We start from the raw sequence: 16,510 nt of genomic DNA, 5'->3' as shown, positions 1-16,510 counted from the left end.
AGTACCTTTCTTTGTGCGTGTATGACTTGAGAAACATAACTAGGCAGGCAAAAAATCAAAATGAAAAATGAAAATACAGTCTGAAAGTAAAAACAACGCTTGGTATGGGAATAGTGGCAGACACTGTAAAAGCGTCCCCTGGAAAGGAAGGGGTTTAAAGTGGCCATCCCTCCCAATTCCAGACCCATAAAGAGCATCCAGGTGTTTGCATAAATAAATAGCCCAAACCCTTTCACAATGTTACCTCATTTATTTATAAGCCCCTCCCACATATGCACTTTGAAGTACACAAAAGATGCCATTGTATATTCATTTCATGTGTATTCTCATCTACAAAATGCATCACCCACTTAATATCTTTCCCTTCAAAGAGACGTAGCTTCTTGATACAATGTAACTAATTATATTTCTAAAAAGCAGATAGTCCTAACACAGCAGATGATAGAGTATTAAGGGAACTGTCCTATAAATGAATATCATTTTATTATTGTAAAACAATCATAATTAATGATACAAAAGTAATATAAAACAACACAAAGAAATAATGAGGAATTAATCATAAGGACTGCTACTATTATAATAATGAAACTCCTTTAAGTTAGAAGATAGGGTTTCAGTCACTGGCCATGGAACATCAGATGAAATACTCCACCTCCCTGAGCCTTAGGTGTTTTTCTCTTTAGAGATGAAGATAATCAGGTTTGTCCTGCCTATCTCACAGGGAGATTAACAAGATCACACATTTGAAAAGCTTTATAAGTTACAAGGCAGAGTCTGCATTTGAGTTGTTAATATCAGGGGACTGCAATTGTGAAAATGTGAAGACCTAGTGTGTGTGTGTGTGAATGACAGCATTCGTGGGTAAAAGGCCTTGGCTTATGAAAGCAGACTGCTACTGCTTTTTAATTTGGGAAAAGGAAGGTAACAAAATAACCCTCTTGACATTTTAAACAGGAAAAACCTGACTATTGGTCCTTCGTCATTTTTATGCTACTTCGATTAACAGAATTGGATCAGAAGAAGATTAAAGTGGACGAAAAGGTATGTAGTCATATTTCACGTGTTTATGAGTTGATAGGTTCAAAAGCTCATGCCGTCTGCTGCAGGACCATTGCAATCCAGAAATGAGTGTATAACAGTATGCTCATTCATTATTTATTTAAGGAGCATTTCCTTGTCCTAGAGTCTAGTTGTTTAACCCTCTGCAGAGCTGAGCGTCAACACAAACACAGTGAAAGCCCTGCTTTTGGTACAGTAAGGAGACTGGCCATGGGAGACAGAAGCAGCCTTCATGTACCTAGGCTGGCAGCTGTAAGGCTGACTATAAGTTTGGAAAATTATCATATGTGGGGGATGTGTGATTCTGTGTTCCTCTAAATCTTCACTTAATACTAAAATGAATTACAATGCCATTCTACCACATCACTGTAAAGGACCCAAATCACTACTCTGGTTTTTTAAATCCTTTATTCTCCTCTTTAAGATAATGATTCTTTTCTGGACACGCAACTTGAGAGTAACCAGACCTTGAATGCTAGCACCTGCCTCCCCATGCCATACCTGTGGTAGCCAATTTGTCATGCTGTCGTGACAGGTGTCAGCTGAGATCTCTACTAATGAGGGATTTCTTACACCTGATGCAAATTTGAGATGGGCGTGAAAGAGCAGGTATAAATATGCAGAGAGGCAGATATATTCCAGTTCATAAATGTCTTTCTGAAATCTTGGTTAAAAATAGTTATAGATGCTGGTCTGTTATTATTCTCACACTCAGAGGCACTTATTAGATTTCTCTTTCCCTTTAATGTTTTGCAAAGGGGATAACATTCAAAACCACACATTAGATAAAGATGTGGTAGACAAGTATACTGTATTTAGAGTGATAGCAAAGCTGAGGAACAGACAACTGTCTGTCATGAGGAAAAGGCCTGTATCTTTGGAAAAGAGAAAGTTATATTAAAAGAGGAGGAGGTTTAGTAGAATTTGAGATAGTAGGAATAGTTCTTGGTATGATGGCAGGAGGAAAACTTCTACAATAACAGCTACCTGAAATCTGGAACTAAGAATTTTATTCTTCTCTTAGTAAAAATTGAAACATTTACTGTATTAAAGGTAATCTTAGACTTTTGAGGGTTTTTTTTTTTTTTTTGCTTTTTCCCTCCCAAACCAGAAAATATAAAGAAATAGGTGATCAAGGGGTTCCAGTTCAATATTTTGAAAGAATTATCATTCTTTAGGTTTTAGGAAAGCTAGAGTAGACATGAACCCAGAACACAGATTCCTGGTTGCATGTCTAGAACATTTCAGTAAAGAAAGTCTTGTCTTTCTTGTACAATGAATTTTTTTTCCCCTTTGCATTTCTAATTCTGGAAAAGATCTCGGCCGTGAATAAATACAACCCTCCCCCGGAAGTGGTCGCGGCCCAAGATCACATGACCCATGTGGTCAACAGCGTGATGCAGCCACAGAGGATCTTTGACAGGTATTCTGAGAGACGCCTTGGGTGGAACTCGGGGTGGTCAGCACAGGACAACCTCCTCATTGCCCTAGCCATCTCTCTTGTGACTCATTCCTTTCTCACCTCTCTGAGGAAGGGATCGGGTCTTCATTTGACAGGTTGTATTGTCTCGGATATAGCATATCATCATCACATGTTCAAACATGGGACTCCCTTGTTGGCATTTTCCCAAGTGTGGCGATAAGTGGATTCAACTTCTCTCTTTCATCTGGACTCTTGAATGGTGGCTAGCCTGTGACGTGATAGTGAAAGTCACTCAGTCATGTCCAACTCTTTGTGACCCCCATGGACTATACAGTCCATGGAAATCTCCAGGCCAGAATACTGGAGTGGGTACCTGTTCCCTTCTGTGTCGAACCCAGGTCTCCCACATTGCAGGTGGGTGCTTTACCAGCTGAGCCATCAGGGAAGCCCAAGAATACTGGAGTGGGTAGCCTATCCCTTCTCCAGGGGAGCTTCCCGACCCAGGGATCGAACCGCGGTCTCCCGCACTGCAGGCGGATTCTTTACCAACTGAGCTACTACCAGGGAAGCCTGTGACATAGGATGGTGAAATGAAAAAGGAAAAAAAATTTGCCGACAGACCTGCTATAGGAGAGAACCCCAGACCCTCGCCTCATCAACAGAGAACTGTGATGGTCTCTATCCACTGACAATTTTTCCTTAGCTGTGAGTGGATGCTAGAAACCCCTGCCAAAGAGCACCCGTGACCACGGGTTCTATATTAGAGAGTCCGTAGAGTCCCTGCTCGCTGAAGGGGAACTGAAACAGCCTTTCCAGGGGTTGTGCTGAGCTGCAATCAACCCCACAGGGAGGACTCACCCAGCTTGGCTAAACACAGGAATAGAGACCCTCACCTCTAAGTTTGAAGACAGATTTACCACAATTTCTCCATTTCTTTTTAAACACTCTGTCGAAGCAGATGGCCATTGACACTATAAGTATAATACAGAATTTCTATCAGTACCCAAAGGCATTTGAAAAATACTTGTAAAATCTCTAGGTTATAAATGGCTCCTCTTCTTCATGTGGTCTGGTCCTGTACTCCACCCGGTTGGTTTCCCACAGAGAGAAAATGTTTTATTTTGCATCCAGGATATGATTTTTTACATGTAATTTAATCATGTAGACGTTGACAGTTTTATATATTTATGGTAGCCCTCTAGGTGAAATGATTTATCATTTATTTGCATACATCTGGAAAAGCACATTTGATTTAAAAGAAGGGCATTTATTGTCCTCATTGTATTTCTTTTCTAGTTTATGAGATTGCTAGTTGTTTCATGCTTTAGGGTACATTTATATAAAAATATGTATCAAGCAAATTTACAGCAGTGTCTGATAAACGCACATTTCTTGATCATTTCTGGCTGTCAGACAGAGAATAGCAAATGGCCAAGCCACCGTAGATGCCCTGGGATGGAGCAGTGTCCATGATGTAAAGCTTGTGGAGGCAGGAGGAGGCATGCTGTGTCCTTCCCACCCTGGATCAGGACATGCTCCCTGGCAGCCCCAGAAGTCAACCTCCAGGAAAGAACCCTGACTCTTTCTCTTGGAACTTTTAGGCTGTGATACTGGGGAATTACTGTCCTCTCTCCTGGCGAGACTGAAGTAAGAATCGAATATGAAAATGGATTTTTCATATTGTCTTGACTCTGGCCTCATAGTCAGTGATGGCTTTCTTGCTGTCTCATATGACAAGGTTCTTCAGATTGATGTTGTCCAAGCCTTGTCCGAACTCTGAAATCAGCCGTTTCTCCAAGAAGCCCTAGTTCGTTTTAGTGAGAAATGGTATTTCCCAATCACAATGTATTCCCATCTCTTTCAGAATTTTCCAGTTTATTGTGATCCACACAGTGAAAGGCTTTGGCATAGTCAATAAAGCAGAAATAGATGTTTTTTCTGGAACTCTTTTGCTTTTTTGATGATCCAGCAGATGTTGGCAATTTGATCTCTGGTTCCTCTGCCTTTTCTAAAACCAGCTTGAACATCTGGAATTTCACAGTTCATGTATTGCTGAAGCCTGGCTTAGAGAATTTTGAGCATTACTTTACTAGCGTGTGAGATGAGTGCAATTGTGTGGTAGTTTGAGCATTCTTTGGCATTGCCTTTCTTTGGGATTGGAATGAAAACTGACCTTTTCCACTCCTGTGGCCACTGCTGAGTTTTCCAAATTTGCTGGCAAATTGAGTGCAGCACTTTCACAGCATCATCTTTCAGGATTTGGAATAGCTCAACTGGAATTCCATCACCTCCACTAGCTTTGTTCACAGTGATGCTTTCTAAGGCCCACTTGACTTCACATTCCAGGATGTCTTGCTCTAGGTGAGTGATCACACCATCATGATTATCTTGGTCGTGAAGATCTTTTTTGTACAGTTCTTCTGTGCATTCTTGCCACCTCTTCTAAAATTCTGAAAGAGATGGGAATACCAGACCACCTGACCTGCCTCTTGAGAAATTTGTATGCAGGTCAGGAAGCAACAGTTAGAACCGGACATGGAACAACAGACTGCTTCCAAATAGGAAAAGGAGTACGTCAAAGCTGTATATTGTCACCCTGCTTATTTAACTTATATGCAGAGTACATCATGAGAAACACTGGGCTGGAAGAAGCACAAGCTGAAATCAAGATTGTCGGGAGAAATATCAATAACCTCAGATATGCAGATGACACCACCCTTATGGCAGAAAGTGAAGAGGAACTAAAAAGCCTCTTGATGAAAGTGAAAGAGGAGAGTGAAAAAGTTGGCTTAAAGCTCAACATTCAGAAAACGAAGATCATGGCATCTGGTCCCATCACTCCATGGCAAATAGATGGGGAAACAGTGGAAACAGTGTCAGACTTTATTTTTTGGGGCTCCAAAATCACTGCAGATGGTGACTGCAGCCATGAAATTAAAAGACGCTTACTCCTTGGAAGGAAAATTATGAATATGCTCTCTAGAGCATATTCAAAAGCAGAGACATTACTTTGCCAACAAAAGTCCATCTAGTCAAGGCTATGGTTTTTCCTGTGCTCATGTATGGATGTGAGAGTTGGACTGTGAAGAAAGCTGAGCGCCGAAGAATTGATGCTTTTGAACTGTGGTGTTGGAGAAGACTCTTGAGAGTCCCTTGGACTGCAAGGAGATCCAACCAGTCCATTCTAAATGAGGTCAGTCCTGGGTGTTCTTTGGAAGGAATGATGCTAAAGCTGAAACTGCAGTACTTTGGCTACCTCATGCGAAGAGTTGACTCATTGGAAAAGACTCTGATGCTGGGAGGGATTGGGGGCAAGAGGAGAAGGGGACAACAGAGGGTGAGATGGCTGGATGGCATCACTGACTCGATGGACATGAGTCTGAGTGAACTACAGGAGTTGGTGATGGACAGAGAGGCCTGGCGTGCTGCAGTCCATGGGGTCGCAAAGAGTTGGACACGAATGAGCGACTGAACTGAACTGAACTGAATCTGTATATAGATAGCTCTATCTATAAATAGATAGTAAAGTGAGTGAAGTCGCTCAGTCGTGTGCAACTCTTTGCAACCCCATAGACTGTAGCCTACCAGGCTCCTCCGTCCATGGGATTTTCCAGGCAAGAATACTGGAGTGGGTTGCCATTTCCTTCTCCAGAGGATCTTCCCGACCCAGGGATCGAACCCGGGTCTCCCACATTGTAGGCAGATGCTTTACTGTCTTAGCCACCAGGGAAGCCACCAGGAAATAGATAGTAAAATACCTCCTCAATTGATACAATTCAGCTTCAAGACTACAGTTGAGCTTTTACTGAACTTCACCTGTGTTACATCTATATCTCCTTTTCTCCCTCACCAAAGACATTGAAGAAGCTGAAATTAGAACATCCCATGATTACTCTTTTTTTTAATGTCCCATATTACACCACAACAGTGTAAGAATACCAGTAGTAATAATTACTGAAGCATTAAAACCATTTTGCTAATGTTCTTCCTGTTAACCATCCCCCATTGTTTTTTATTTCAGTTAAAAAAAATATATATATATAACATAAAATTTGCCATTTTAACCATTTGGAAGTGTACAGTTTAGTGGCCTTAATTATATTCACAGTATTGTGCGACCATCACCACCATCTGTTTCCAAGTTTCTCATCACCCAGAACAGAAGCTCTGTAGCCTTTAGGTAATAACTCCCCGTTTCCTGCTACCTCACCCCCTGGTAACTTCTAATATACTTTCTGTCTCTATGAATTTGCCTACTGTATATATTTCATATAAGTGTCAATCACTCCATTTTAAAAATAGTGCACTATATTTATATTGTCAGAACATATATCCATCACACACTGCACTTTCTCCTTTGCTGTCATTTAGCCTTAGTTCTCTGGGTAACTGCATATTTATTGCCCACTGCCAGCCCTTATAGTGATGCCTCTTGAGTCATTTTAGTTGTATGAAGCTTGTTCTTTAGCACAGTGCTTAGGAAGGGCTGTGCAATCAGTGTCTCTTGAAATCTTCCATGTTGATAATATGGATGATTATCTGCCCTTTACACTAGAAAATCAGTTTTTGCTGTATATAAAAGCCATGACTCACACTTTTTTCTTCCTGGAATATATTAAAAGGGCTTCTCCCATTTTCTTTTCGTGCAAAAATTGCTGTCAAAAATGTGATGACAATTTAATTTTCTTTCCTGTATAAATCGTGTGTTCTCTTTCTAGCTAAATAATTACCCCCACTTCTGCCTTTTTTAAGGAGAAGTAAATGGCAACCTACTCCAGTATTGTTCCCTGGGAAATCCCATGAACAGAGGAGCCTGGTGGGCTACAGTATATGGGGTTGCAAATAATTGGACACAACTGAGCACGCACTGCCTTTTTAAAGTCCAGCAATTTTACGAGACTATGCCTTATTATTATTGTCACAGCATTTCTAGCCCAGTTGTTCTGGGCTAATATTCTCAGATATGTTGTATACTGTTATTTATTTTTTTCAGGAAACTTTTTTCTTGAATGACAGTCTGTAATATTTGCTCTGTTCTGTAGGTTTTGGTTTTCTCCTTTAGGAAGTAGATCTTCTTTGCCTATCCCCAATTTTCATCACTTCTTTCAAAATTTTTCCTCTTTAATCACGTAAAAATTATTGAGGCAATTTTAGATTCACATGCAGTTAAGAGATAATACAGAAAAAGTCTAGGTATCTTTCACCCAGTCTCCCTCAGTGGTAATATCTTGCTTAGCTATAGTGGAATATCAAAACCAGGAACCTGACATTGATACAGTCCATCATCCTTATCAGATTTCACCAGTTTTGCATGAACTCGTGTGTACATTTAGTTATGTGCGATTTTATCACATGTGTAGATTCACATGAGCATCACGCCACTCAAGATGGAAATGGGTAACTTCCCAGGTGGCACAGTGGTAAAGAATCTGCCTCCCAGTGCAGGAGATGCAAGACATGTGGGTTCGATCCCTGAGTTGGGAAGATCCCCTGGAGTAGGAAATGGCAACCACTCCAGTATTCTTGCCTGGGAAATCCCATGGACTCAGGAGCCTGAGGGGTACAGTCCATGGGGTTGCAAAGAGTCGGACATGACTGAGCACAACATACTTCCAGTCAAGATACAGGAGTTTTGTCACGTGAATCCCTTTAATAGCAACAGCTGCCTCCATCCTTCTCATCTTCCCATAATCTGTTCCCCTTCTCTGGAATGTTGTCATTTCAAGAAGCCTATATAAATGGAATCATATAGTGTATGTATAACCTTTGAGGGTTGACTTTTTTTTTTGCTTAGCCTTATTCCCTGGAGATTCATCCAAGCTGTTAAATGTATCAACGGTTCACTCCTTTGTGTTGCTGAGTAGTATTCCTTGTTGAATACACCACAATTAGTTTAACCAGTCATCTCTCAAAGGACATCTGGGCTGGTCTCAGTGTTTGGTTACTGCAAATACAGCTTTTATGAGCATTCATGTGTAGGCTTTTGGACATGTACAGTTCCAGCCTGCCTGCTTTTCTCTGGATACGTGTTGTTCTGGGGTTCCGTTGTCCTCAAATGCTGCCCATCACTCCCTCCTCCTTCCTCCTGCACAGATTCCAGTGCCATAAAGGTCTTGTGGCTTTGTGGCTTTTCGTCTGGTTTTGTTATCCACATTTTCCATGGACTTCTGTTCTCAAGTTTTTCTGTCTTTCTGTGAGTGTTCAGAGAGATTGAAAACGTATGCTGTGCTGCCCCCGTGCTTCATAGAATCTACACCTCAGCCATATTGTTTTCAAAATATTATACTTTAGTCTGTATTTCTAGAATTTGTGTCATGAGTGAAGCCCACACACTTCAGCTCTGCCTGTTGTAAGAGATTTTATGTAAATTAGTCCAAATTGGTCTTTTAGACCTGGAAGCCAGGCCTAAATTCATATACCAGCTCTCACTTACTAGCTGTTACTTTGAGCATGTTAATTAACCTCTCTGTACTTCAGTTTCTTCGTGTGTTAAGTGGGGAGAATGAATTCATTAGCTTCCTGAAATAATTAAATCAGGTAATACACGTAAGATGCCTAGAGTAGTGCGTGGCACATAGTAATTGCTTATGTAAATGTTAGTGATTATTATTTTCTTTGCACACATGTGTTCTTTTTTATAGTAAACTTGCCATTTTATCTTTATTATTATTATTTTGGCCGCCCTGGGTCTCCGTTGTGGCATGCAGGCGTTCTCTAGTTTTGGTGGTTGAGCTCTAGAGCCTGAGGGCTCAGTATTTGTGGCACATAGGCCTCTCGAGTTGTGTGCAGCCTTACCTGCCCCGTGGCACATGGGATCTTAGTTCCCTGACAGGGACTGAGCCCACATCCTCTGTGTTGGAAGGAGGATTCTGAACCATTGGACCACCAGGAAAGTCCCCACATCAGTGTTCTAAATCAATAGATAAGAACTGGAGCCTATTATACAGAGTGAAGTAAGTCAGGAAGAGGAAGACGAATACTGTAAACTGATGCATACGTATGGAATTTAGAAAGATGGTAACAATGATCCTACATTGAGGGCAGCAAAGGAGACACAGAACAGACTTTTGGACTTAGTGGGAGAAGGCAAGGGTGGGATGATTTGAGATAATAGCATTGAAACGTGTACATTACCATATGCAAAAAAGATACCAGTGCAAGTTCGATGCATGAAGCAGGGCACCCTAAGCCAGTATTCTGGGACAACCCAGATGGACAGGGTGTGAAGGGAGGTGGGAGGAAAGGTTCAGAATGGGGGGACACATGCATACCCCATGGCTGATGCATGTTGGTGTGTGGCAAAAACCATCACAATATTGTGTAGTAAGTATCCTCCAATTAAAGTAATTATTAAAAAAGATATGAAAAAGTTTACCTCTGAGAGGGCAAGGCTTATTTCTTTCATTTTGAATTTCTTGGGGGAAAACTCCATCAACCAGAAATGAGTATCTCTCCTACTGTCTTTTTCCTTCAAAAAATGGTGTTAAAGTAAATTCTTTGCTATTTTGTAATCAACTTGCTTCTGGAAAGTAGGACCGTCCTTCCATACCGTGTCTGCGGATAGCAAGTGCCGGATAGCCGGATTCACCGTGACTGCGACGTGGACAGCTTTCCACGCCGGATGCATTAATGCGCGTGCCCGCTCTGCCCTATGTTGCAGCACCCTGCCTAGTCTGGATGCCCCGTACCCCATGCTGGTATTGGCTGGTCCTCAAGCATGTGGTAAACGAGAACTCGCTCACCGCCTCTGCAGACAGTTCAGCACTTACTTCAGATACGGGTGAGTTTATTGGCTGCTAAGGCTGTAAAATGTCGGCTGTTGCTCACAATGGCTATTAATTTTAAGCAAGTTAAAAAAACATGCATAGAAGGCTTATGAACTGCTTTGCCGGTTATTACACTGTGATATACACTGTATTTATTTGTTTATTTTTTACTTTAACCCTCCAAATGTTTTGATGCACTCAGCCACAGCCAAAATCCTGCTCCAAGATTTGGAACTACATGCGGTTTTAACCGGAGAAGGCAATGGCACCCCACTCCAGTACTTTTGCCTAGAAGATCCCATGGACGGAGGAGCCTGGTAGGCTGCAGTCCGTGGGGTCGCTAAGAGTCGGACACGACTGAGCGACTTCACTTTCACTTTTCACTTTCATGCATTGGAGAAGGAAATGGCAACCCACTCCAGCGTTCTTGCCTGGAGAATCCCTGGGACGGGGGAGCCTGGTGGGCTGCCATCTATGGGGTCGCACAGAGTCGGACACGACTGAAGGGACTTAGTAGTAGTAGTAGTGGTTTTAATTAAGCCTCGTGGTATTGGAGCATGGCCTCTTCCTATCGCCGTGTGGTGTGACACGCGAATCACAACATTATGATTGGGGTGTGGGGGGTGTGTCTGCACTCCAGTCACAGCCTCTCCTCATCACTGTTGGAGCACACGCTGCCAGCATGTCAGCTGCTTTATTTCCGCTCAGGTCATATTTCAGAAGGAAGGAATGAGAAATAACAGCCAAAGGGTTCCTTTTCCTTACCCTCAGGTTAGCATTCAGTACCCTTTCAGTTTTCTGGGGCAGATATTTCGCTGTGTGATTCCCAAATGACTCAGTGAAAATAGCTGGATATATCCAAAACACAAGAACCTTCTGGGGAAATCATCAGCTGGACTTAGAGACTTTTTAAAGGTTTCTGTGTCTCAGTGTTAGAGTTATCACTGTGGCCTTTTCAACTGTGGCTTCCCCTTTTCTTTTTTACATATAGCAAAGACCTTACTTTTAGATTAGTGATGTTTCTCAGTGAGCTGAGAATGTGACTGCAAAGATACATAAGACGGCAAGAAAAAGAAATGTAAGTTATGTTCTAATGCTGTTACAGACAAGTTCCTTCCCTTAAGCTACATGTGTTCAAACAATGTAAACACTGTGTTAAACAGGTTCATTTATGCTGGATAAAATTATATCCAGCATTTGAGCAACTCCAGGAAACAAATACTATAGAAGAATTTACTCATTAATCTATTCTAAACACCCTGAAGCAACAAAAAGTAAATTAAAACTTAATATCAGAATTGAAAAGGGCAGAGTGTCTTTATGCTTATACAGCGGTATAGAACCTGCTTCGAAAGATAAGTGGAGCATAATGAATGGATGATCAAATTAGAGCAAAAAAGATATCTCTTGACTATGGTGCTAATGTGTAAACCTGGAACCTTTTAGCGAACCAAAGTAACTTACATGAACCAAGGCTTTCCTCCTTAGAAGTCCTTCCACATGTCTGACACCAGTTCTGTTGCAAATGATTCAGAGCCCATCCTTCGTGTTTGTTTGTGGTTTACTCTCTGAGGCATGTAGGGCCAGATGTGTTCTTGGAGATGTCTGTTAAGTCATCATCAAGGTTCTTATCCAGTTGGCCTTGACATTCTCACTGGATAGCCCCCACCTCTACCCCACCAATGTTCATTTTCATTAAATCCTGCTTTTCCACTGTTACAAATAGCTGTCCATCATGCTTTTGATGATGCACTTAATGCCTGGTTCCCCTGCTCGACTGTAAGCCCAGTGAGGGTGGGGACCAATGCCAGCTTTGCTCACGACTAAGTTCCCAGTGTTCAGCGGATGGCCAGGCACTTCCAATTGCATGAGAAATATTTATTAAATGAATGACTAAGTGATTGTCTGATGAGTTAATTAGTGGTATTACCTGCAAAATTCAGTGGGAAATTACTATGCTAAGAAGCATAGGTGTTTTTTTTTTTTTTTTTTCCAACCTCCACTGATGGGTACATGGAGAGATGAAGAGATTCATTCATTTGTTCATCCATTCTTTCTATAAAGATTTATTGAGTTCTTCCCATGTGTTGGGCCCTGAAGATGCAGTGGGAACAATATTGATGAGGCCCTTGCGTTAATGTCTGTAATGTATTTGGAAATAAATGGAGAGACTCTGAAGGTGGGGAACTCAGACCTTAAATAGTTAGCATCATATGCACTTTGTCTGGAGGCACAGGATGACAAAACGGAAATCCTAAATTAGCTTCCTGCTCCTCTAATGGTACTGTTACCACTGCTATTTTTCTCCTCTGGATAGGATTAGTGGCCAGTAGAAAGATACCTGAGTGGAAAGACCTGCAGTCACCCTCCCACCTCCCTCATGGGCTCAAAAGCCTTGTCTGACCGTGCATTGGCATCTTCATGGAGGCAGAGATCAGGGCTTGTAAATAGGAGGGTCATTCTAAGAATTTCACCAAGGCATGGATCAAAGAGCATGTCATGCGTGCTTGCTAAGTCGCTTCAGTTGTGTCCGACTCTTTGCAACCCTTTGGGCTGTAGCCCGCCAGGCTTCTCTGTCCATGGGATTCTCCAGGCAAGAATACCAGAGTGGGTTGCCATGCCCACCTCCAGGGGGTCTTCCCCATCCAGGGATAGAACCCGCATCTCTTATGTCTCCTGCGCTGGCAGGCGAGTTGTTTTACTATGAGCGCCACCTGGGGAGCCCAAAGAGCATATCATTGGACCATAAAGAGTATTAGGAAACCAGTAATTTCATGCAATAAGAAAGTCAGATAGTACTATGATGATATGCAACAACTTTCTAATTAAAACAAATGATAAAACCAAAGCATATCCTCAGGGGCAAGCCATTGCTCTTGTTTAGATTTTTCTTTTATTTTAGTCTTCAGCCAACATAAATTTTATTGATTTTTAATTAAATGGGAAAAAAAGGCTTGAACATAGTCTCATTGTGAAACACATAAACATTTACAAGGGCGCTTTCTCTAGCGCTTGCTTGAATCTTTTCTTTCCCTCCTAGTTAGCTCATTTTCTCCTGGCATTTTGTCTTCCTTTTTAAATTGCATTTACCCAAGACCATGACATTCAATGAAATATTCACATACTGAGTTGCATATCCAGATGTATAAATATTAAAAATGTATCTCAGTGGTATAACAGATATTGGGATGGCTGAGAGATTGTTCTCTCGCCTCAGAATCTGATTTTAGTATTTGTTCTTGGTTTTAGGAATAGGCTGGATGTTCTTTCTTTACCAGTATTAGTTATAAGTGACCTAAAGATGGGGCTTCCCAGGTGGCTCACTGATAAAGAATCTACCTGCCAATGCAGGAAATGCGGGTTTAATCCCTGAGTCAGAAAGATCCCCTGGAGAAGGGCATGGCAACCCACTCTGGTATTCTTGCCTGGAAAATCCCATAGACAGAGGAGCCTGGCAAGCTATAGTGCATAGGGTCACAAAGAGTCAGATATGGCTGAGCAACTGAGCATGCATCCATGCCTTCTGAGTCTCTCCACTTATTTCCAGTCTTACTATTACTGCACAGATCAGTAGCTTCCTGGAAGAGTGCTGGATAATGAGAGAAACATAAAACAATACCAGCACGCCTGTTCATCTTCCAGATTTAAGGCCTTGAAAGTGATCTGAAGAGGCATGAAAGCAAAACCTTATTCTTCTTAGAGAAATCTTTATTTTTATAACCTTTTCATGATGTTGACTACTAAATATATTCTACTAATAATACGGTAAATCAGAGACTCATAGCTATTGAGCTAAATGAGATGATATGAGCTGTAGCTCCCTAGTGCCATCTAATCTAATGCCCCTTTATACAGATGTGACAGACTAGTAGAGTGGTTTATTTATTCTTTCTGTCAGTGTTTCTTAAGCACTATCTGTGTGCCTTGTTCCAGCGATAAAACTGTGAAACAAGCAGACATGGGTCTTGTCCTCCTGGCAGCCTACAACCTATATGAGATTCAGTTAAGTAAAGCCATCTAACAAGATAGGCACTCATCTCACACACTAGTAAAGAAATGCTCAAAATTCTCCAAGCCAGGCTTCAGCAATATGTGAACCGTGAACTTCCTGATGTTCAAGCTGGTTTTAGAAAAGGCAGAGGAACCAGAGATCAAATTGCCAACATCTGCTGGATCATCAAAAAAACAAGAGAGTTCCAGAAAAACATCTATTTCTGCTTTATTGACTATGACAAAGCCTTTGACTGTGTAGATCACAATAAACTGTGGGAAATCCTGAAAGAGATGGGAATACCAGACCACCTGACCGCCTCTTGAGAAATTTGTATGCAGGTCAGGAAGCAACAGTTAGAACTGGACATGGGACAACAGACTGGTTCCAAATAGGAAAAGGGGTACGTCAAGGCAGTATATTGTCACCCTGTTTATTTAACTTATATGCAGAGTACATCATGAGAAACGCTGGACTGGAAGAAACACAAACTGAAATCAAGATTGCCAGGAGAAATACCAATAACCTCAGATGTGCAGATGACACCACCCTTATGGCAGAAGGTGAAGAGGAACTAAAAAGCCTCTTGATGAAAGTGAAAGAGGAGAGTGAAAAAGTTGGCTTAAAGCTCAACATTCAGAAAACGAAGATCATGGCATCCGGTCCCATCATTTCATGGGAAATAGATGGGAAAACAGTGGAAACAGTGTCAGACTTTATTTTTCTGGGCTCCAAAATCACTGCAGATGGTGACTGCAGCCTTGAAATTAAAAGACGCTTACTCCTTGGAAGGAAAGTTATGAGCAACCTAGATAGCATATTCAAAAGCAGAGACATTACTTTGCCAACCTAGTCAAGGCTATGGTTTTTCCTGTGGTCATGTATGGATGTGAGAGTTGGACTGTGAAGAAGGCTGAGCGCCAAAGAATTGATGCTTTTGAACTGTGGTGTTGGAGAAGACTCTTGAGAGTCCCTTGGACTGCAAGGAGATCCAACCAGTCCATTCTGAAGGAGATCAGCCCTGGGATTTCTTTGGAAGGAATGATTCTAAAGCTGAAACTCCAGTACTTTGGCCACCTCATGCGAAGAGTTGAGTCATTGGAAAAGACTGATGCTGGGAGGGATTGGGGGCAAGAGGAGAAGGGGACGACAGAGGATGAGATGGCTGGATGGCATCAGTGACTCAATGGACGTGAGTCTGAGTGAACTCCGGGAGTTAGTGCTGGACAGGGAGGCCTGGCGTGCTGTGATTCATGGGGTCGCAAAGAGTCGGACACGACTGAGCGACTGATCTGATCTGATCTGATCTGATGATGAGGGAAGTGAAGAACCTCTGTGACAGAAGAAATCAGGGGTAAATGGGATGTGAGATTTGAGCAGGGAATGCAGTCCAGGCAGAAAGAACAACAGCACATTTGATTAACTGAGAGTGTTATACTCTGTAGCCTGTCTAGGCGTGAAGCATGGAGGAAGATGGCAGAAGATGGGACCAGAGAAAAAGTCAGGGGTTTGGCCATAAAGGATCTCTGAGCAGAGGAGTGTCAGGGTCACAGCTGCATTTCAGAAAGTGGCCCCTGTGGGCAGTTTGGGAGAGGGTTTGGGGAAGGAAGGCTGGAAACTAGGAGACTGGGGAGGATGTAGTGACAGGTGCTGGTGGCACGAACTAGAAAGTGGTATGTAGTTACTGGAAAGTGGACAGAGTAGTGGATCCCTGGAATTTGATAGTCAGACACAGTATATGCTGGAATCTTCTATGTTCCTGATCTCTTAAATTGTATCCGGCAACTTACTGATACACATTTGCATTGGGCATTGGGACCAATTCGGCATGCCTACCAAGCACCCTCAGAATACCTGGGCATTTGTGAACACCCAGTTCCCTTGCTCACAATATGGCATTCTATAAATATGCTTGAATTTGGATGCACTCACAGCCAAAATGCGCTCTGCCTAAATATTTGCAGTAACAAGTTCATTATTTCTTAAGGCAATCTGGTCCAGAATTGAGATTCTAAATCTGCACGCTTCTGAATCACACTGAAAAAACTTCTACTCCCTCAGCCATCTCCTAGCTCTTCTTAGACATCTTTGCTTCTTCCTCTTATATCTTCCCGGATGTAGAGACATTTCATTATTTGGCCTGGCCTTCCAGATTCCTTTCTGTCCTGATCATCTCCCCCAGCCCACGGACTTGGTTTGTTAGGATCCTAGATGACAGCTGGCCAGTGAATCGGCCTTTGAGAATGTGTAACTCACCCTTAGACTTTTGAG

General features: G+C 42.1%; 1 protein-coding gene across 1 annotated transcript in view; it reads left to right on the top strand.

The window, feature by feature from the left end:
* Nucleotides 1-16,510, top strand: part of LRGUK (leucine rich repeats and guanylate kinase domain containing) — a 102,623-nt gene that overhangs the window by 33,292 nt on the left and 52,821 nt on the right. Inside the window, exons 9-11 of the mRNA XM_027538960.1 lie at nt 955-1,041; nt 2,376-2,482; nt 10,143-10,262. Coding sequence (XP_027394761.1) covers nt 955-1,041; nt 2,376-2,482; nt 10,143-10,262 — 314 coding nt within the window. The remainder of the gene's footprint in view (nt 1-954; nt 1,042-2,375; nt 2,483-10,142; nt 10,263-16,510) is intronic.

Source organism: Bos indicus x Bos taurus, chromosome 4 (genome assembly GCF_003369695.1).
Source record: "Bos indicus x Bos taurus breed Angus x Brahman F1 hybrid chromosome 4, Bos_hybrid_MaternalHap_v2.0, whole genome shotgun sequence".
In the NCBI taxonomy this organism is placed as follows: Eukaryota; Metazoa; Chordata; class Mammalia; order Artiodactyla; family Bovidae; genus Bos; species Bos indicus x Bos taurus.
The sequence above is the reverse complement of the archived record's forward strand: the minus strand, read 5'-3'. Positions and strand labels throughout refer to the sequence as shown.